The sequence below is a fragment of the Lactuca sativa genome, chromosome 8 (genome assembly GCF_002870075.4).
Source record: "Lactuca sativa cultivar Salinas chromosome 8, Lsat_Salinas_v11, whole genome shotgun sequence".
Lineage (NCBI taxonomy): Eukaryota > Viridiplantae > Streptophyta > Magnoliopsida > Asterales > Asteraceae > Lactuca > Lactuca sativa.
This window is the reverse complement of record NC_056630.2, coordinates 73,219,813-73,241,642: the sequence shown is the minus strand read 5'-3', so window position 1 is coordinate 73,241,642 and position 21,830 is coordinate 73,219,813. Positions and strand designations below refer to the sequence as shown.

Here is a 21,830-nt window from a genome sequence, read left to right as displayed (position 1 = left end):
AACCTCTCCTTCGGTATCTTTCAACCGGTATCTGGGGACTATTTCACCCCTATCACTATCACATAATAACATATCATAAACATATTGGTTCCGTGATAACATAACATAAACATACTGAATCACATAATGGCATATCATAACCATACTGGTCACATAATATCATATCATAAACATACTGCTTACATAATGGCATATCGTAACGATACAGGTCACATAATAACATATCATAAACATACTGCTAGGCATGCATGGGTTTTGTCAACCCCTTCGGTATCTTTCGACCGGTAACCGTCTTAGGTATCTATCAACCGGTAACTGGGGACTATTCCACCCCTACTACTACTAACACATATCTCATAGCATCCCAGCACAATAAGCATATCAAATAATGGCAAACAGATAATTATCACAAAGACAATCATCTCAAACATAATCACATACTGGTGGGTCGGCACTGGTGCCTTAGACCCACCCCTACTGGAAGGTAACTCACCTGACACTACTGAAGTCCCACAGACTCAACCCCACACTGCAGAAGTCCCGCAGACTCAACCCCAGCTGCTGGATGACAGATTCCCAAACTGTCAACACCAAAATAACACCCAATTAATAATTGGGTTCCAACACGAAAACCATAAATCCATGCTTGGGGTAAAAGACTTCTTTACCCCTATCTTAACTTGATTCAAGCCCAAGGCCCAATCCAAACGCCCAAAAGTCAACCATGAGTCAAAGCCCAACATATGGCCCAATTTTCTAAATTGGACCCATAGTATGATGTTTGTGATTATATGTATATTGTTGTTATGTATGGGTATTTTGGGGGAAATCACTAAGCTTCAGGCTTACAGTTTCAATTTTGGTTTCAAGTACATTAGAGGATCATTGGAAGGCAAAGGCGTGATCACATAGCTCCTCATATTTTATCTATTTGGATTTTGGGATACTCAAACTTGCAACTATTTTGAAAACATTTGTAATAATTTATTGGTTTTAATTGGTTGAAAATTTTTTAAATTGGCTCAAATTTTATGGATGTTACACTACGACTGAGCAGGAGTTTGCCTCAGCTCCTTATAGAGGAGATCTATCTCAATCTCCCGCCTCCCCGCGGTCTACTGTAGCTCAGAAAGAGTATCATAACGTTGGGTGGACACAAACTGGCGGATATCCGTCTTGAGCATGCTCAAGTACTGGGTTATCTGAGCTTGCTTAGAAGCAGCAAACTCATTACATAAAAGATCCCTCTCAATAAACATCTTGGTAATCTCCATCACCGTCTTAATACCTTGTCTCAGATCCAAATACTCTTAATCCAGCCTCACCCTCTCCACTAATGGAACATACCTCAAACGAAACATCTCCAAGAACCGCTCCCAAGTAACAACAACTCTCTGCTCTGGATTGTAAGAGCCAACCACCAATTTTTCACACCTGACCGAAGAAGGTTCAGGGAGCACTTAACCTTCTGGTTAGCAATACAATCACCTCATCAATACAATCGGGTCCTAGACCCCATCAAACATCGGAGGCTTCATATTGTCGAAGTCCCAGTACTAGAAAGCTCTTTTTCCTCGAACCCCTGCAGTAGAAACGGCTGCGGAAGCTGCAACAACAACAGCCTCAGAAAGAGCAGCATATCGATCATCAAAGAGCTCAATCATAGCGGCCTTGATAGACCCAAACATCTCTGGTAGACCTCTAGATGTGAAAGATCATGCATTCGCCTTGCCACGGTCATCAAAGAGCTCAATCATAACCATAAATGTTTACAAAACCATTGTTTCAAAAGTTTAATTTAATAATCATAGTATCCTAAAATCCAAACAACATAAAAACCAAAGGATGTGAAAGATCATGCATTCGCCTTGCCACGGTCATCTGAAGTACCTGAAACAATAAGATGAAACTGTAAGCCAAAGCTTAGTGAGTTCCCCTAAAATACCAACACACACAACATATAACATCACATACTGGGTCCACAACTAACAAAATGGATTACCCTTAAGCCCATGGTAAGAGTTTGCCCACAGTATGAGTCTGGCTTGCCTATCAGGCCCACAACTCATATATGGCTTGCTCCCAAGCCCACAACATAAGTCTGGCTTGCCCTTCACGCCCACACCTTATGCCTGCCTTGCTCCCGGGTTTGTTGGCTACCGCACAAAGCAGTACTACCCCAAACCAACCATACCATGTCGACATATACGTAACATATAACATATATTCAGCATCAAATAAACATATAACCAGTCATCAGACAAACATGAAAATCTACAGATCATTACCGTATACAACATCCTCTATATCAGGATACATAATCTAGTGGGTCAGTATTGGTGCCTTTGACCCACAAGTATAGCTGGGAAAACTCACCTCTCAGTCTGAAAAAATAGCTGAATAGGTCTCTGCTACGAATCTCAGCTCTACCCATCAACTATTCATCCTATAGCAACCAAATCTCAATTACCACTCAAAATACCAAAAATAACCCTATGTCAAACTTGGTCAAAGTTAAAGTTAATTCAAACTTAAAATCCCCATAGCTGCTAGTCATGTCATGACATAATAAGTCAAGAATAGCTGAGGAATGCCATCCTCACGCCTTGAAACTCCTTGTGCTCACGTCGTAAGAATGCTCTGATCAGAAGTTCTTAATCTCTTTTGGCCAAGCAACCAAATCCTCCATAGTGTCCTATTTACTCTAGAACATCATAAAAGTCATAGCTTTTTGGACATGCATGTCCAATGCATGTCCAAAACACTAGTTAGGACACAAAAGAGAAAAATGACACCAAATCTCATGCAAGAGTCTTAAAACTCAACTATCTTCCAGATCTAGATACTATACTACTCAAGGGACCTAGAGTTCCATAAAGTTGGCAAATTTATGGATTCCAACCTCTACATCATCTTGAAAATGAAGCTTTTAGCATAAAAATATAGATCTAGCCTAATGGACTCATAAAGCAATGAACTTGATACTCACAAAAGGTCTAAAATATGAGCAAATGCTTAGTGGTGAGACTTGAATGCAGAAATAGTGAACTAAATGCTCTTCCTCTTCTTCTCCTTGGCTAAAAACACCATAAATGAGCTTCAAGATCAAATATGGAGGCTAGGGTTTCAAAGGGGAGTGCAATGAGGTGATGACGGATGAGGGTGGGCTAACCCTTGCCCTTATTTCCTTTAAATACGGGAGTAAAACCCCTAAACTTAGGGTTTCCTCTCAGGCAGGTCTCACATCATGAGCCAACATATGCTCATGTCATGAGCCTAAAATGACGCGCGTCCTCATTAAACCCCTCATGACATGACATACCTTCCTCACGTCGTGAGTAGGATTAAACCCTTTGAAAACTTAAATTTGACAAATGCTTACCTGAACTGGATGTTACACTAATATTGGCAGATTTTGTCCCATATAGTTTATTTCTTTCTTTATTTAAATAATAAAGATTTTTATTAGTAGATTATCTTTATTTATGGAGTATATCTCTAATTGAAATCCTAGGAATAATTTAGTTATTTTCCTTTTTTTCCTAGGGTAATTCTATTTTCCATATAAGTATGTTTTTGCTTTCCTGGGGATTTGATGATTTTGATTATTGAGAATAAAATTTACCAAGACCTTTAGATCTTATTTTTTACCCTGTGTTGTTTTGACCATTTGAACTTCTAAGTGTTGCATTATTTGGTATCAGAGCAAACGAGCAAACATGGGTCAGTGTTGCATTATTGTTCAAATGGTCGGACATGGTACACGTAACCCTCACAGGAACGCCGATGGAGGCAACGACGTCAAGCACACTGACCCACGTGATATCGAAATTGAAAGTTTACAACAACGAGTAAGATAGTTGGAGTTGCAACAAGAGAGGAGAAATTCAAAGGTAACCGGTTCGTAACTCAACTTTGAAGACGAAGAAGATAACCCTTTCGGTGCCCCCCGACGCAACACCTTTGAAACATACCAACAACATGGCCATAGACGAAACAATGAAGACGCTTTACGTAACTTGGGAATGAAGATAGAGATTCCTGAGTTTGAGGGTAAAACCCATCCAAATGATTTTATTGATTGGCTAAACACGGTGGAGCGAGTTTTTGATCTCAAATATGTCCCTGACCCAATTAAAGTAAAGCTTGTGGCCATAAAGCTTCAAAAGTCTACTTCACTTTGGTGGGAACACAAGAAAAACCGATGCCAGAGGGACGGTAAGACCAAATTCGAGAATTGGTAAAAGATGAAATTACTACAAGTCAAGTTCCTTCCTATAAATCACCGCCAAGAAGCCTTTCTAGATTACCATAATGTTGCCCAAAGGGGTTCCTCTGTTGAAGACTTTATCGCCGAATTTGATCAACTCAGAATGCATTGTGTTGTCGAAGAAGAAGATGAATAGGTTATTGCTCGATTTTAGGTGCTCTTAAACCTGAAATTGTAGACATCGTTCGTCTCCAAAAGTATTAGACGTATGAGGATGTATGTCGCTTACCTTTAAAGGTGGAAAACAATTAAAGAACCGAGGGAAATCAGGAGGCAGTAGGTTTATAACTTCTTCACGATCGCCATCGACACCAACACACAAGACAACTAACCCGAAAGTCGACACCTCAATAGATACTACTATCAACCCACCCACTCCTAGTATCCATCATTGCTTCAAATGTAAGGGTGTGGGTCACATTGCGAGAGATTTCCCGAACAAACAACTAGTTACATTGGTGGAAGAATCGGTTAATGTGTACAATACTGAAGAGAAGGCAGAAAGTGATGAGAGTGAAATTGAGGTGGTGTATGCAGATCTTGGCGATGTTTTAATTACACAACGTGTCTTAAATATTGAAGTGTCGAAAACAGTTGATGATAGTTCATGGTTGTGAAACAACATTTTGCGCACCAAGTGTACAACAAAGGGGAAGCTATATAACGTCATAATTGATGGGGGAAGCTGCGACAACATGGTAGCAACAATGATGGTTGAGAAATTAGGTCTCAAGGTGGAAAACCATCCAAAACCATACTAAATCACATGGTTAAAAAAAAAAGGAATGTCGTCAAAGTAAGTAAACATTGCTTGGTTCAATTTTCAATTGGAAAAAAATATAAAGACGAAGTTTGGTAGGAAGTAATTCCCATGGATGCTTGTCACGTGTTATTAGGGAGACCCTGGTAATACGACCAAAGAACCAAACACAACGGGTTTTTGAATACATATAGTTTCAAGAAGGACGGGATTAACATAGTCTTTGCACCTCTCGACACAAGAGAAAGTGTTGTTGACAACTTATTTCTATCCAAAACAGAATTCATGGGTTTAACCAAGCTCACCCCACAACCCATCATATATGTTATAATATTAACAGAAGAAAATGGTCTTTCCCCAATTGTTCAAGATCTGGTCCAGCCATTAATTAATGAGTTTATAGATGTTTTTCTAGAAGATATTCCACTTGGCTTACCCCTAATGAGGGAGATTCAACATTGTATAGATTTTTTTACCAAGCTTCACTATCCCAAACAAACCCGCCTACAACATGAATCCGAAAGAATTTGAAGAGTTATACCGACAGGTCTACGAATTATTTGAGAAGGGAATAATACATGAGAGTATGAGTTGTGCCCCGTACTAGCTTTTTTAGTTCCAAAACAAGGGGGAACTTTCGTATGTACATTGATAGTAGACCTGTCAATAAAATAATTATTAAATATTGATTCCATATTCCTCGTTTTGATGACTTAATCGATCAATTGCATGGGTCAACGGTTTTCTCCAAAATTAACTTATGGAGCGAATACCATCAGATTCGCATGCGACCTGGTGATGAATGGAAAACTGCCTTTAAGACACGTGACATGGTATATGAGTGGTTGGTGATGCCCTTTGGCTTATCAAACGCACCAAGTACTTTTATGTGTCTGATGAACCATGTTTTCAAACCGTTTATAGGTCACTTTGTGGTCATTTATTTTGATGACATTTTGGTTTTTAGCAAGAATGTCGAGCAACATGCGTCACACCTTCAACAGGTTTTTGAGGTCTTGCAGGAGCAGAAACTATATGCCAACGAAAAGAAATGTCATTTTCTTACTAACGAAGTTACCTTTCTTGGATACTTAGTTTCAGGCGATGGAAAATGGATGGGATGAATCGAAGGTTGAAGCCATCACGAGCTGGCCTACACCCACTATGATCCATGATATTCGTAGTTTTCATGGGTTAGCCTCATTTTACAGGCGTTTCATCCAGAATTTTAGTACTATTATCCCCTATGACAGAGTGCATGAAAGGCATGAAGTTATGTTGGACTAAAGAGGCGAGAAAGGTGGTTGATGAATTAAAACAGAGGGTTACACATGCTCCTATTTTAGTTTTCCCTAATTTTAACAAAGTATTTCAAGTTGAATGTGATGCTTCAGGCCTAGGGACCGGCGGTGTACTAAGTCAAAATTAGAGATTGATCGCTTTTTTAGTGAAAAGTTCAATGAAATGTGCTGAAATATTCTACATATGACAAGGAGTTCTATGAAATTACTCAAAGTTTAGAGTATTGGCGTCACTACTTGATAACTGATGAGTTTATTTCCTATTCTGATCACGAAGCACTCAAATACATCCACGGGCAATAAAAGCTCAACCCTCGTCATGCCAAATAGGTTGAATTTTTACAAGCTTATTCATTTGTCATCCTACACAAGGCTGGGACCTCAAATACCGTTGCTGATGCTCTAAGTCGACAACAGGTGCTCGCTTCAGAGATGAAATTCGAGGTCTGCGGCTTTGATACTTTCTGAGAATTATGCTAGGATGATCCCGATTTCAGAACTATTTGGAATAGCTGCCAAGACAAGCCCCTTTCGCGATTTTTCAAAGCATGAGGGTTACCTTTTTAAGGATGCCCGCTTATGCGCCTCTGTGAGCTCATTGTGGGACTAAATTATATTAGAAATCCATTTTGGAGATCTTGCAGGTCACTTTGGATGGGACAAGACCATAGCTTTAATCATGGTCATTTTTATTGGCCCAAAATGGAGCGAGATGTTGCCCGCATCATTGCGTGATGTCGCATATGTCATGTGGCCAAAACCCACCATACCAGGTTTGTATACATCATTACCTGTTCCCGTCCCCCCGTGGGAGGACGTTAGTTTGGAATTTGTGTGGGGTTTACCCCGAATTCAAAGACAAAAAGATTTGGTGATGGTAGTTATTGGCATCTTTTCTAAAATGGCTCATTTTGTGCCCTACGCTAAAACTTATGATGCGAGTCAAATTGCACGGTTGTATTTTTCTGAAATTGTTAAGCTCCATGGAGTTCCAAAGACTATAACCTCAGATTGGGATGTAAAGTTCGTTAGCCATTTTTGGCATGCACTTTGGAAAAGCATGGGGTCAAGTTTTCAATTTAGTAGCTCTCATCATCCGCAAACGGAAGGTAAAACAGAAGTCACAAACCGGAGTTTATGAAATTTGTTACGAAGTCTTGTCCGTAATAGCCCCAAGCAGTGGGACCTCACCCTTTCTCAAGCTGAATCTGCATACAATTGTTCTATTAATCGCACAACGGGGATGCGTACATTCATGATAGTTTATGGCTGAGACCCGCTTACTCCGCTTGATTTAAACACCCATTTTCGTGGTTGACCATGTTAGTGTTGACCGGGGGGGGGGGGGGGGGGGGGGGGGGGGGGAGAGAGTGGGTAGCTGCAGGGCCCAATTTTTTTTATTATATATTGTATATACATTTATTTAAAAATAAAAAATTTATAATAGCTGTAGGGCCCTTTTTCTCTTACTTGTCCGAGGTATTTGAGGATGTTTTACATCCTCAAGCCCTGCGTTGAAGCCGAATATCCATTCCTCCAGATTAAAACCCTCCAACAAAAGGTACGTGATCAGATTATCAAGCATAATACTGAGTATCAAAACCTCGCCGACAGGCATAGGAAGCAAGTTGTCTACAAGGAAGGTGATCTAGTATGGATTCATCTAAAGAATAAGCGTTTTCCAGCTGGTTGTTTTTGGAAGTTGAAGCCTCGTGTTGATGGTCCTTATCGAGTTTTTAAGAAGATAAATGATCATGCATATAAAGTTGATCTACCTGGTCATTATAACATTTCAGCTACCTTTAATGTGGCTGATTTATCGCCGTTTGAAGGGGGTGTGGATGCACTAGCAGACTTGATGGCGAGTCTTTTCCAAGGCGAGGAGGATGATGCATGGGCATCCAATCACAACCTAATATTGGCTGATTTTATTCTGTTTTAGTTTATTTTTTTCTTTATTTAAATAATAAAGATTTTATTAGTAGATTATCTCTATATGGAGTATATCTCTAAGTGAAATCCTAGGAATATTTTAGTTACTTTCCTTTTTTTCCTAGGGTAATTCTATTTTCCCTATAAGTATGTTTTTGTTTTCCCGGAGGGTTTCATGATTTTGATTATTGAGAATAAAATTTACCAAGACCTTTAGATCTCGTTCTTTACCCTGTGTTGTTTTGACCATTTGAACTGCTAAGTTTTGCATCAGGCGGTATCTATGGAAGGATTACCTAGTGTCCATTAATTAAAGCAGCCCAACAGATTAAATCTTTATTGCACTTTGAAGATGTCTAAACTAATTTAAAGCTAGAAACATATTAAGCAACATTTTGTTGCATATTCCAAAGCTAGATTAGATAACTTGCAGGAAGACGAAGATGAGATAATGTTCTGAATGTTGAGGGAACAAGCAGGTTGCATATCAGATGTGCTTTGCGCACATTAACTAATATTGATTGCAAAGCTACACTAAAGTTGTACAATAACACGGATACTCATGACGCGATAAGCAATTATACAGATATATCTAATTAGTTAGACTTTTAACACCGGATCCACAAGTTTTATATGTTAATTAAGGAAACACTTGATTTATCTTACAACCCATATAAAGTTCTATTTGCAAGCTCCGGTTAAATTGTAGAACAACAAGCTTCCTGGGTTAGAAACTGGCTATCAGACTTGCAGGATAACAAGACCAACAAATAAATTGCAACTTATAAGAAAGACAATTGGGCCCTTCAACATTGTTGGTGAAAGAAGAAAGACACATAGAAGGAACCTTAGCTTCTTGTTTTGAACAAGCTTACGAATGTGTGATGATCGAAGACCTTTGATGTATTTATTCAGGTCTATGAAAAACCTGAATAGCCTCATTATGTGATAATAAATTGGCACCATAGATCATGTATACCTTGTGATTTATTGTTAATGTTAATTTCTAGTCGTGATTATTGTTGGCCCCCTCGATCATCATACATACCAATCATGTAATATACCTAGCACCTATATTTGGTCAAGGTCAAGAGAACAATTAGAGCATCTCTGTTACATAAACCTACTTCTGATCTTGCATCTTCTTTCTTCCTTTGTGTTATGTTAGACTATAATATTGTGGTAGTTAGAGGCCGTTATGATATAACATACAGGTGATTGTTAGCTCACACCGATAGAGAATGGGTTATGGTTCTTATATAAATATATGGGCAAACATGGGGGACCTATTTGTAATATTTCTCATCTCATGTTTTGCCCATATATTTATTTAAGACCCATAACCAATTCTCTATCACACACCCTGTCATGATACAGAGGTGGTGCTTTCTTGTAGTAATACAAAGTGTAGTTATATACAACATATTCTCTTTCAATATGCAATCATCTTCTATGAATTAGCTAAAGTATAAATACAAAATGTATTTTAGGGTATCAGAACCTAGGATCAAATCAGAAGGAGTTCTTACTGTGATATGCAATCATTTTCAGGTCATTCATTCTCCTCCCTTTGCAGTTTGTTTCTCGATGTATGTTGCAGTGTAATCACAATTATAAGTTCAGAGTTTGGAATATACAAACTGGCAAAGAGTCAGGAGATCTATGGGTGTATTGATTTGTTAGATGTATGATCGCCATATAATATTGATAGAAGACTTTGAATTATCTTGGATCATAAATGTCTGATTAAAATCATCTTTCTCATCCCAAAATTCTGAGGAATCTGTTGCATCTTTTATTGTTTGCACCTGATCATCTTTACTTTTTCTAGGAACGAGCTCAGCTGCAAACAAACTCCAATACCCCTTTATGGAAAATGTGATAATATTGTATAATGGATTCAATGATGTGGTCAGCCTCAATGAACTAAAGGAAACATATCCCACTTGTGTCCATACATCTCCATCATATTCAGGCTCTGGTACATCATTAGACTCCTGCCAAATCTCAAACCGAGAATCCTCCTGATCTGGATCCTGCTTGATGCTTATATCCATCCGCATAAATAGGCCTTTGGTAACAACACGTATTAAGAACCCACAAAAGTCATTGCACCAATTATCTGGAAGACGCAGTCTAAATATGTCGACATCGTTTAGGACCCATTTAACATGTGGGACACACATTGTAAATGTTTTTCCCCTAAAGAACCTACCTACAAACCCTTTTAGAATCTGATGTGGAAGATTGACACTGATAAAGTGGTCTTCAATAGCATTCCCCTGCCATGAAAACACATTCATTAATTTGTATGTTTAGGTTAATATGATAAAGATTGAAATTCCAAAGGTACCTGGAGCATGCAGTCTAGTAATATCTCACCAACACGTGGACCAACTTTGTAATCCCCCCGAAGTGAGACTTTCCACAACCATTTACAGTTTGAAATATCTCCAAAGCTTTCAAGTGATAAACACCAATCGGCCTCAACAACAGCTATACTTGATGGAAGCTCTGACAATTCTACAAGTTCTTGGCAGTCCGACACGTTGATCCATTTGAGCCGAGGTAGTTGCAAGCAACGAAAACTTAACCGTAAAAACTTATTATGTGATAGATTGAGTTGTTGCAAGTTGGGAAACTCTAAAACATCAGAGCCTATGTCTTCATCTCCCAAATTGCACTCACTCAGATTCAACTTCCTTAAGAAGCGGAGTTCTTGCAAGTTATGAAAAAACCCTAACCCTAAGTTGACACATAAACCAGGCTCCTCTACACAAGGAAGATTTCTGCAACCACACCTCAAACAGCTAACAACAGAGTTTGTACTAGATTCTATGTAGGATGCAACTTCATATCCACTATTATCCAAATCCAGATGTGGTGAATTCTCCATCTTCTGTTGGTGGATCTTTGCAAACATAACAAGTTCAGGGTGCTCTGTGAATGAAAGGGTCTCGAGTTTCTTTATTCCCCAAATGGGTGGAAACATCTCAAGACTGGGACAACCTTCTATAGATAAGGAAACAAGTTTTTCCAAGCATCCAATCGATGGATCAATCTCTTTTAAACAACCACATGCCTCAAGAATGAATCTTTCAAGATTTGGAAGTCCGTTAAAATCTGGTGTCATGATTAGGTTATTCATATGCCAAAGTTTCAATAACTTCAAACTTGGCAGAAACTGTTGTATACAAGTGAAAACAAGTCAAAAATGTAAAAATCACACACAGATACAATACACACGTGGACGAACCGACAAACACAGTTTATATGTGAAATAATAATTAGACAAAAGCTAGTTCCTTCCATCCACAAATGGAAATCATCTGAAGTTTTCAATTGTTAAATAAAATATCTATAAATCACTTGAGAAAAACAAGATATAAAAGATCTTTAAACCCAAATCAGTTATATCAATATTTAATAATGGTTTTTAATCAAAAGGTAATTTGGATCTATGTTAAGACAAAAGGATATTTAGATGGAGGATGGGCTTTACATAAATACCATGGATTACAATGACTAATATGTCAATAAACAAGTTATATTTTTAAAATTTTATAGTTACCAAGACAAAGGCCATCCAAAAAATAAAGATCCATGCTTTTCAATACTATGGATACTTGAAATTTATTCTGGATTAGTCATGTCTGTAATTCATCATCAACTTTGTTTTCATATGTTAATTAGATAAAGTGATAAACAATAAGAATTACCTTACAACCCTCCCAAAGTTGTTTTTGCGAGCCTGAGGACAATATAAGACAGCAAAGCTCCCTTAGTGGAAGGTCATTAAACAATGATTCTGCAGGATCACCTATCAGTTCCATATATCGAAGGTTCTTCATGTTTGCAGCAATCGAAGGAAGATTTTGTTCTTGTTTTTTTGCCGGGTGAAACCGGAAAACTGTTTTTATTGCTTCGATCTTGTTAAGTTCCTGTGATAGAGAACAAAATGGTGTCAGGATTGATTTAAAAGTGTTTGTTTATACATACATAATATATCATATAAAGCTAGCTTATATCTTAAACATTACCGTGGTTGCATCCATAGCACATATTTTTGCAACATCTTCCTCCTTCCAAACTCTGGTATGCTTTTCAGGATTGTTAGGATGTTCCCCTCTAACAATGTGGTGTCCCATTTCTTGCACCAGATCATGCATATCAAACTCTCCATCTTTGGATATAGTTATGAGAGCCTTTTGTATCAACACCTTTACTCCTATAACAGGATGTAAACCACAAGCATCAAGCCTCTCCATTGCGTAATCTTTATTCTCCCACCTAAAAAAACATGCAATATCTAAGAAAAGCTTTTTCTCATCCCTTGTAAGTCCATCAAAGCTGACTTTTAGCTTTCCCAGAATATCAGTATCTGGGATCTCTTTCAGTCTGGCTATTGCACTCCTCCACTGATTCATATCTTTGTCACATAGAAAACAACTGAGAACTCTTAGTGCTAACGGGAGCCCACCAGCATAAGAAACCACATCATTTGAAAGCACCTCATAATCTTCAATACGTCTGTCACCCCGGGATGCATGCTTGCAGAAGAGCTGCATAGACTCATCATCATTTAACAAACTAACTTTGTGTATCACGTCGACTTTGTGAACATTTAATAAATGCACATCTCTTGTTGTAATTATTATTAGACTTCCTTCACCAAACCAATCATGTGATCCGGCTAATGCTTTGAGTTGTTCAAGGTTATCAACATCATCAAGAACAATCAAGACCTTTCTACGGCACAACCTATCCTTTAGCATGCATCTTCCTCCTCCAACTCTGTTTACTCCCATTTTTGAAAGAATATCTTCTTCCAACTTTCCCAAACCATACCTACTTGCTTCCTCTCGAATATTTTGAACAAAGCAGCAACCATCAAACTGCCTACAGATTTCATCATAAATAGAAGATGCAAGAGTAGTCTTACCCCCACCCCCACCACCCCATATTCCAATCATGAGAACACCACCTGACCTAATTTGTAGCTTTGATTTAAAATCTTGCATGCGAGCCAGAATACCAACCAGGTTGTCATTCACACACAAAGTTATTGGATGCAGCATCAATGAAATATTCTCGACAATTCTATTGATAAACTTTGATTCATCCCTACACATTGAATATACACGGATAACTAAAACATGCTCCCGATGAAAAAAAAAAGTTAATTATCTATCATGCTCCATGAAATAGAGTAAAGGCGTCTTAATTAGCCTTTGTATATCACATTCAAAGATAGAAGATGTAATGATATTATCATAAGTAATTTCAAACATTTTTTGGGAAACATAAAAAAAGTTACAAATAGCAAAAAGGAAAGCAAGATGATTTTGTCGCTGTAAGTTAAGGTGAGGCATTAAGTACAGAACTAGAATTAAAAGTAGAACTCAATGAAGTCCAACATTAACTTATTTTAAGCTTATCCGTAACCATGGATAACAACCAGATCACATCAACTCTTCTCATTGCCATCACATGGATGTGGGATATTTTTTAACTTGCCAAAATTATTATGTAATCCACTCTAAGCCTCTGTTTATCAACATCACATCAAGAATAAATGAAACATTTGTATATAAGAAGCCTATAAGATACAAGTATAAATGCCTTTGAGAGAACACATGTTTGAATCATAAAATAGGAAAAAACAAAGAATTAACTTACATGTTGCCATTGTCATTGAATTCCCATCCAACAATCTTACTTGCATCCACAACTGCTTTTTCCAAGATTCAACCTTGGTCTGGTTCTCTAACTCATGATTTTGTTCTCGCGGTGCAAAGAGCCATCCCAAAGGGTTTTCCAAAAATGCTTGTACCCAAGATTTAAGTCTTTTCTTGTTCTTCAACTCATGTTTGGCAACTGCTTCTCCATATTTCTTTTTTTGTTTTCTCAATTCAGAGGGCTTCACACCATAAAATATGGGAAGAATGATTTGGCCTCTCTTATCCTTGCATTTCATGATATGTACAAGTTCATCTAAGCACCATGAAGAATCTGCATAGTTTTCAGAGAATACGATGACAGCAATCTGTGATTCTTCTATAGCCTTCATAAGGGCTGGACCAATCGATTCACCCCGAGGAAGTGTTTCGTTGTCCTTGTAAGTATGGATTCCTTTTTGTTTAAGAGCTGAGTAGAGATGGCCCACAAAACTATTGCGAGTATCTTCTCCTCTAAAGCTAAGAAAAACATGGTACTTCAATGGTTGAGACGAAAATGTTGGAGCAGTAGGAGAAGCTGACGAAGCCATAAATGTGTTGATTTGTTGAGAGAGTTTGAGCACTTCAATATAATGAACTTTATACCGAGAGATGTGATTTTCCAATAAAACCTATTACCATGTAGAAAAATCTTGTAAGAACTCATAATTGAACAGGTTACCGTGTAGAAAATCTCATAACTAGTCCTTACATTTTATTTTTCATCTTTTGGTCATAAAAACTCCTATGAAGGCCAATACAAGTGACAATTCTAACGATAGGCATGAACCGATTTAGGTAAACTGAGTAAGTATTTACTGAATCGCATTATACAAACTAATGTTTTACTCTTAATTATACATTGAAAATTTTCTTATAAGATATGGAGGAAATTTCCCAGAAAGAAAACAAAATTTAGCAGACTCCCTTTCTAAACTTCTTACCATGAAGCATTGTCATCTGAAGTAGTATCCTAACAAAATTCTTCCCTACTTGAAAGAGATTTCGTGCCCGAAATTTGATTAGGTAAACAACTCAGGATCACATCATCTGGTCTCATCTTCAGATTTTCATGAAGCATTGTCATCTGAAGTAGTATCCTAACCGGTACAATCTAATGTCTCCTCATTTTGTTTTCCGGTTTTTCCACAAATTAACTTCACAAATTGCTTAATTCGTTCATCTAATCTAACTATACTAATAAAAAAATCATCACAACATTAACTAAATAAGGTCAAAAATCAAAATACGTTTCTCGCATTCCGGGTCTACATTCTTTTTAACTCTTTGACAAAATTTATTAAATAATTTATATAAATCTTCATTAACAGTTCCATTTCTTGATTGGTAACTTATAATTCATGAATTTATCAGTTTCAGGAACGTACCTCGAATACCCATCAAGACCAAATTTTAGCAGACACCCTTATCTAAGCTCTTTACTTTGCAAGGCTTATATACTTCGATTTCCATAGATATTCTTCCTTAATTTCTTCTGTCGACTTGGATCGATTTAAGTAGGTAGGTATCTTTCCTTTACTCTTTTCTCTCAGATCGATCGACTTGGAAGCTGATTTTTCCAAGGAACCAGGGATCTCCTTGTTCTCTTTCAAAATTTTCCTCCATACCTTCGCCGCCTTCTTTGTTGTTCTATTTCCACTAAAAAATAAAAGACATCGACAATTATACCTTTTTGAATTATAAAAATATGAGTTTTTGTTTCCAAAAACTCACGCCTAAGAATATTCTTCCAAACTTAATTCACTTTGATAATTATAGATTTTATTTTATGTTTCTTTATTATTTATATCATCAATTACCAAAAGGCTTATAACCTACCGATTAAAAGTAGATCGATGGAATTAGATTTTAGATTAAAATTAAGGGGTGTTTGGCTTAGCTTTTCAAACCCCAAAATCCTTTTTGAAAAAGTTACAAAAAGTCAGGATTTCTTGACTTTTCCAAAAAAATTCTTTTCCTTATATAAAAAATTCAAAAATAACTTTTAAAACTAGTTTTATCAAACATCTTTTGCTTTTTTTTTTTTTTCCAAAAAGGACTTTTGGGTGTGAAAAATTAAGCCAAACACCCCTAAGTATATTAGATTGTCTTTTTTTGTTCATTTTATGTTATTCATTCTTTTTTTTTTAGGTTATAAACACTTTTAATAATAAAACCATTTCTTGAGGATATAAAAAACTTTACTAATAAGTGAAAAAACAACAATAACCATTATTACAAGAGCATTTCTTGTACAAACCAAAAAATGACCGAAATTAGATAAAAGATACAACCAAACATTTAAAAAAATACAACTTCAAATTAATGCATTTCAAATCACCAAAAAAATCAACAAAATATATTAAACTATGCATATAACATATCATCACTTGAAAAGCTTGGATATGAATTTAAATCAGGTAAGTTGTTTTCATGAATACAAGTTGAAGTTTTTGGCGTTTGTGATGCCACAATCTCAAATCTTGATGAGTCTCGTACAATAGAATATATTTCTCATTTCTTTTTTGATTTCGGAGGTCTATCTTTTGGTTAATAAACCATGGGCTCAAAGAACATACCAAATTATGTCAAAAGTTTAGTAATCATAGAAGTAGTAAATCCGCATTTTATATTTTGAGCACAACTTGCTAAACAACTTATCAATTTCATTGGCACCATCATTATGAGAATCATCTTCTAAATCCAGATGTACTATATCAATCATCCAATGTGAATCAATGAGATCCAATGACAGTGACATTTCTTACAAATCTCTTTATCTTGTGAACACAAGGAAGACCTATGGTTACCATAAAATGACATGTGCAAGGAGTTGTTGTACGTGGAAAAAACAAATAGTATTAAAGGTTAATGTAAAAATTAATATCGTACAACAATGTAAAACTATATTATTTGTATATATTACCATTTTTTATTTTTCATATTGCATATATATATATATATATATCCTTTAACGCAAAATGAGATACATGATACATAAGCTCTCAAAAAACAGGCACATCACACAGAAGAAGAACTTGGATTCTTTCACTTGTGAATTTCACTTTAATCTCGTTGAATTCATGTTTGATTGCTACTTTCTTGTAACTTCTTAAAAGCCACCAGTAGATACTTGTGTAACATCCTATTTCGAGAAATTTCTTATTACGGGGTTGTGGGAAATAAAAGGATCATGTAAATACCTTGGGCTTCAAGGTAATAGGGTTTAGACCCTATTGGATGTTGATAATATTGGTTATATGATCTAAGTCCTTGATTTGTGTTTTGGAGCCAAAGGGTAAAATGGGAAAAGTTATATTTTAGGCTTCTTTTATGGATTATGGTTTTTAGTTTGACATGTGTTAAGCCAAAATCAACTAGATAGGAGTGTGGGGCTCGTCAATACCTTTTTGTGGATGTAAAGATCGTCGAAGACAGAGTTGAAATGAAGAAGTTATGGTTGTTTGAAGCTAGAATGAATTTAGGTGAAAAGTCATGGCCACAACGTGGGGATTAGAGCCCACAACATGGCGATCATTCAGGCCGAAGCCCATGATTTTTAGGGTTTTCAACATATTTAAGCTTAACGTTCCACATTTTTGGGTATTTTATCAGCATCCGTCACCTCTAGAACCCCTTGGGAGAAACCATAGCCTCCACCTTCAAGATTTTAGCTTCTCCTCTCTCTCCTCTCTCCTTTTTGGATTCTTTTTATGTTACTTTGATGAAATTTGAAGATCAAGAAGGTTATTTTAGTTGTAAGAAATGTTGCTTCAAGTTTGGATCCATTAAAGACACTACTTTTCTAGACTATTGTAAATATAAAGTTCCAATCTTGCTATCTAGTTCTTCAGATCTCGTCATTTAGGGTTTTTGGAACTTTTGGGTCCATTTTATGGGTGATCTTGGAGTTTAGTGGACTCCCACATCTTTTGATTAGTTTAGAATTCTTCTTGGACCTCATAGACTAGGAAAGTTGTGAGGTTTTGCCTTCCATTTTAGACATGCAAGTTATCTTGGTCCTTTGGATCATTTTGGTGTATTAAAGTTTAAATCTTGGAAGGATGAGACATTATTAGGGATAAAGTTGGAAAGTTTATCCATCTAGACATCTTATTGATTCAGATATTGAAGTGGGAGACTTGGACTTAATGGATTAAGTTGAGAAAGATACATTTTTGGGTCCTTTTGAGACTTAAAGTCTAGATCTTGGTGGTTTGGACCTTCCTAATGGATAATGTTAGAAAATTTATCCATTAAGACCTTGGAAAGGATCAGCTCTGAGTTGATGAGCTATTAAAATTTGAAGAAAATGGATTAAGCTCGTTGAGCTGTTCAAACCAGTCCCCGTGTCATAGCCTTAGGCTTCCACGACGTGTCGACTAGGGAATTAGCGATTGTTTTGGCATTTTTTGCCCACAACATGGAGGGTTGCTGATTGGTAATTTTGACTTTGACTTTGGTCGTTGTCTTGTTGAGAAGTTTGATTTTTGGTCAAACTTTAGTAGAATTGAGCATTTGGCTAAGGATCGGTTTTCATTTAACTTTAGGAAGCTTGGGTTGGATGTTATGTTGCCGAGGTAGTTGTTGGGATTTTGTTGAATAGTTCATGTGAGTCTCTTCACTATACTCATGGGTCGACGGCACCAACGTCGAGTCACTAGATTATGTCGTAGGATGATAATTGTCTTTGTGACACTTGCTGATATGCTTGTATGTGCTTGTTGTCTTTGTGATTCTTTCTTATATGATTGTATTCTTAGGTGTAAGGGTGAAATAGAATCGTACCGGTTGAAAGATACCAAAGGAGTCAGAAGGTACTCAAGGGTGAAATAGACTTATACTGGTTGAAAGATACCAAGGGAGTCGGAAGGGACTCAGGGGTGAAATTGACATGTTACAACTTTAGGTTGATATGTATGTATGGTATGTGGTATTTTCGGGAACTCACTAAGCTTTGTTCTTATGATTTATGTTTAAAAAAATTTAGGTACTTCTGGTTTCAAAAGGAAGGGTCGGGCTTGATCGCACTCCATTCCCTAAATATTTATTCGTAATGTTTGTTTATGATTTACTCTAATATTTTGAGAATACTTTTACTCTAATCATGTTTTGGAATAATGAATAAATTGTTTTGACTTAATTAAAAAGAAAAAAAATATTCGACATTTTTTGGATGTTACAAGTTTGTATCAAAGCATTGGTTTGAGGGATTCGGGCACACTCTCGGTTGTGTATGAAATAAAACTGAGGATTTCTAAAAACTTTTAAAAAGAAATGATTTTCTAAAAAGGTTTTCTAAGAAAAAGGGGTGTAATGCATGTAATCAACCAAGCTCAAGTAAGTATTTCCCAAAATACCCATACATGTGTTATTGTCACAACTAGCCTTTTTGGTCCAGACATGCTGAAGGTTCTGAGAGTGGTCCAGATTGGCTGAAGGCCTGGTAAGGCGATCCAGTCATACTGAAGACTCTGTATGTGCTGATAGATCTATATGAGGAAATGGATTAAGTATCTTGCGATGCAATAGCAAATAGTAGGTTTGGCCCCGATTATTGATCATGCTAATGGAAGGTGGTGCATGGACCTGAGAGTCCTTGCGAGTAGATTCTGAGTGTGTGTGATGCATGGAATAGCGGTTACTCTACGAGGGAATAGTGTAGAGTGGGGTGGGAGCACCGTGGCACTTGTTAAAGTAACGAGATATTCAAGTAGACTTCCTTGGATAAGGAGAAGGAAAGGTATGTAACTTAGGGAGGGAGTATTGCTTCACGGAAGTGAAAGCAGAAGTGAGAATGGATGATTGAGAGTATTTCAATTATGATTGCCGAGCACTGTGATTGTGCCACTGGTATGGAAGCACATCCGGTTTGGGTGTCTGTTGAGGTTGCGGAAGAATTTTCGGTAGTGTAGAACCAGAGGAGTTCAGAAAGGATGCAAGGATGGAGCCTTGGATTTTCGGTATGGTTGTGATCAGGAGGTTATGTATGTAGCGGTAATTCATCCTGGGGATGTCTGGAGGTATCGTCAGTATGCCGGGTTTTTCCAGCTCGAGGAGGTTATAGCAGGTTCGGCATACGTATGTGATTGCAGGGGAGAGCTCATGGGAGTTGCTCAGGAGCTGAAGGATGTGTCATCCTGTCAGCTCGGAAAGAAACGAGTTGGATTCGGAAAGGGCACAATCCTTTCCCTATAAACGACAGCCCGATCCATGAATTAACCACTCCACTTCCAGCTGTCAAAACCCCAGCCAGACATAATCATCACTTATTTCCAGAGTCCCCACGACTCACATTCCGACCTCGAGTACAACCCCCGAAGCCTCAAATCCATACACGCCTGATAGCCACTCCTACTCAGCCCGCGGAAAAATGAGTACATGATACCTCCCTGATCTCAAGTAACTGCAGCCCTCCGCTCGTCAGAATACGTCCCAGTACTGGAAAGCTCGACCAGCTCCTTCCATTGTCGTCACTACAGCTGCTAAAGTTGTCGCGAAAACCGTCTCAGCAATGGCTGCATTGCGCTCGCCAAAGTACTCAACCATGGCGTCTTAATAGACCCTACATCTCCGGAAACTGCCCCTGGACAATCTTGATCACCTCCTCCCGGATGATCTCACTAATACGATCCCCTGAAAATGCTCGCCTATCCTGGCTGCCCGCTCCCGATCCTAACCTGGATCCGGTCTCAAGACGTCTCGTAACCACCATTCTAGTAGAACACTAGAAAAAACTCTGATAACCCATATAATGATAGGGAACCAACTCCCAACCCAACCCTAAGGGTTGTAACTTCCTAGCTACGCGTATGGGTCCTATGCTTTTAGTAGTACAAGCCTATACTACCTTCCACACCTACCCATATTTGTCTTAAGTATCATCACCACGCCCTAACAATATACATAATCATAACGAGCGCTCAATCCTCACTCCTAGAGGAATGCTAAATATCTCATAATTGGCCTCCCGACCTCTCTCTACCTACCCATTCATGAAACTTCCACTAACTCTGCAACACTAGTGTATGCTAACCATACATAACGTTGGACCCTATAGACTTTCGAATATCTGATCCTACCCTAAGCCCCAATCAATAAGAACAGAACATACGACCAAATCAAACATTCTCGGGCTATAAGATCTTAATTATGTACAGACGCGATACATACACAAGTAACTACAGTAATGATGTCAATTCTCATATAAAGAAAACCCTAGGCTAGCAAGCATCATGCAATCAGGCAATTCTATCATGCAATTCCTGAAGATCCCTAGCCTAGTACCAGCATGATGTTCTATCATATCACAATATCAAATAATCGTATGGTATTTTGGGGTCTACTTACTGGCTCCGGATGATCGTACACTTCGCATCCTCTTTTAATTATTTTGAAAACCATTTAAAATCATTTTGAAAATCTTTCCTTGATTTGAGACTGGATTCACACGAGTGTTCCTCCAATTCACTCAAACCAAGGCTCTGATACCAACTTGTAACACCTATAAAATTCAAGTCAATTTAAAACTTTTTAAACAATTCAAAACCCATTAGTTATTACAATATGTTTTCAAAATAATTTCATATCAGAGTATCCCAGGAACAAAATTGTCAATCGAGGAAGTGTACGGTCACGCCTTCGCCTTTCCACGTTCATCCGTTGAACTTGAAACAATAAACTGAAACTGTAAGCCCGAAAGCTTAGTAAGTTTCCCCCAAAATACACATACCACAGTCATACACATATAATCATAAACAACATATTATGGGTCCATTCAACCATCGGATGGAATACCCTAGGCCCTCAACCAAACAGGTTGGAATGCCCACATACTACGAGTCCAATCA

General features: G+C 37.6%; 1 protein-coding gene across 1 annotated transcript; it reads right to left on the bottom strand.

Moving 5' to 3' along the window:
- Positions 1-9,674: 9,674 nt before the first annotated feature.
- On the bottom strand, positions 9,675-14,080 carry LOC111906277 (TMV resistance protein N). The gene is made up of 5 exons (XM_023902039.3): positions 13,943-14,080; positions 12,304-13,387; positions 11,983-12,204; positions 10,617-11,447; positions 9,675-10,545 (listed from the first exon to the last, which is right to left on the bottom strand). Coding segments are annotated over exons 1-5 (2,742 nt in total). The 5' UTR covers positions 13,945-14,080; the 3' UTR covers positions 9,675-9,942.
- Between the last annotated feature and the right edge of the window lie 7,750 nt (positions 14,081-21,830).

Bases quoted from the DNA above. Each gene is read 5' to 3' on its own strand.
- LOC111906277 (XM_023902039.3), bottom strand. The intron at 11,448-11,982 runs GTAATTCTTATT...TGTATACAACAG, and splicing joins AACTTTGGGAGGGTTGTAAG to TTTCTGCCAAGTTTGAAGTT. The intron at 10,546-10,616 runs GTACCTTTGGAA...TTTTCATGGCAG, and splicing joins TACTAGACTGCATGCTCCAG to GGGAATGCTATTGAAGACCA.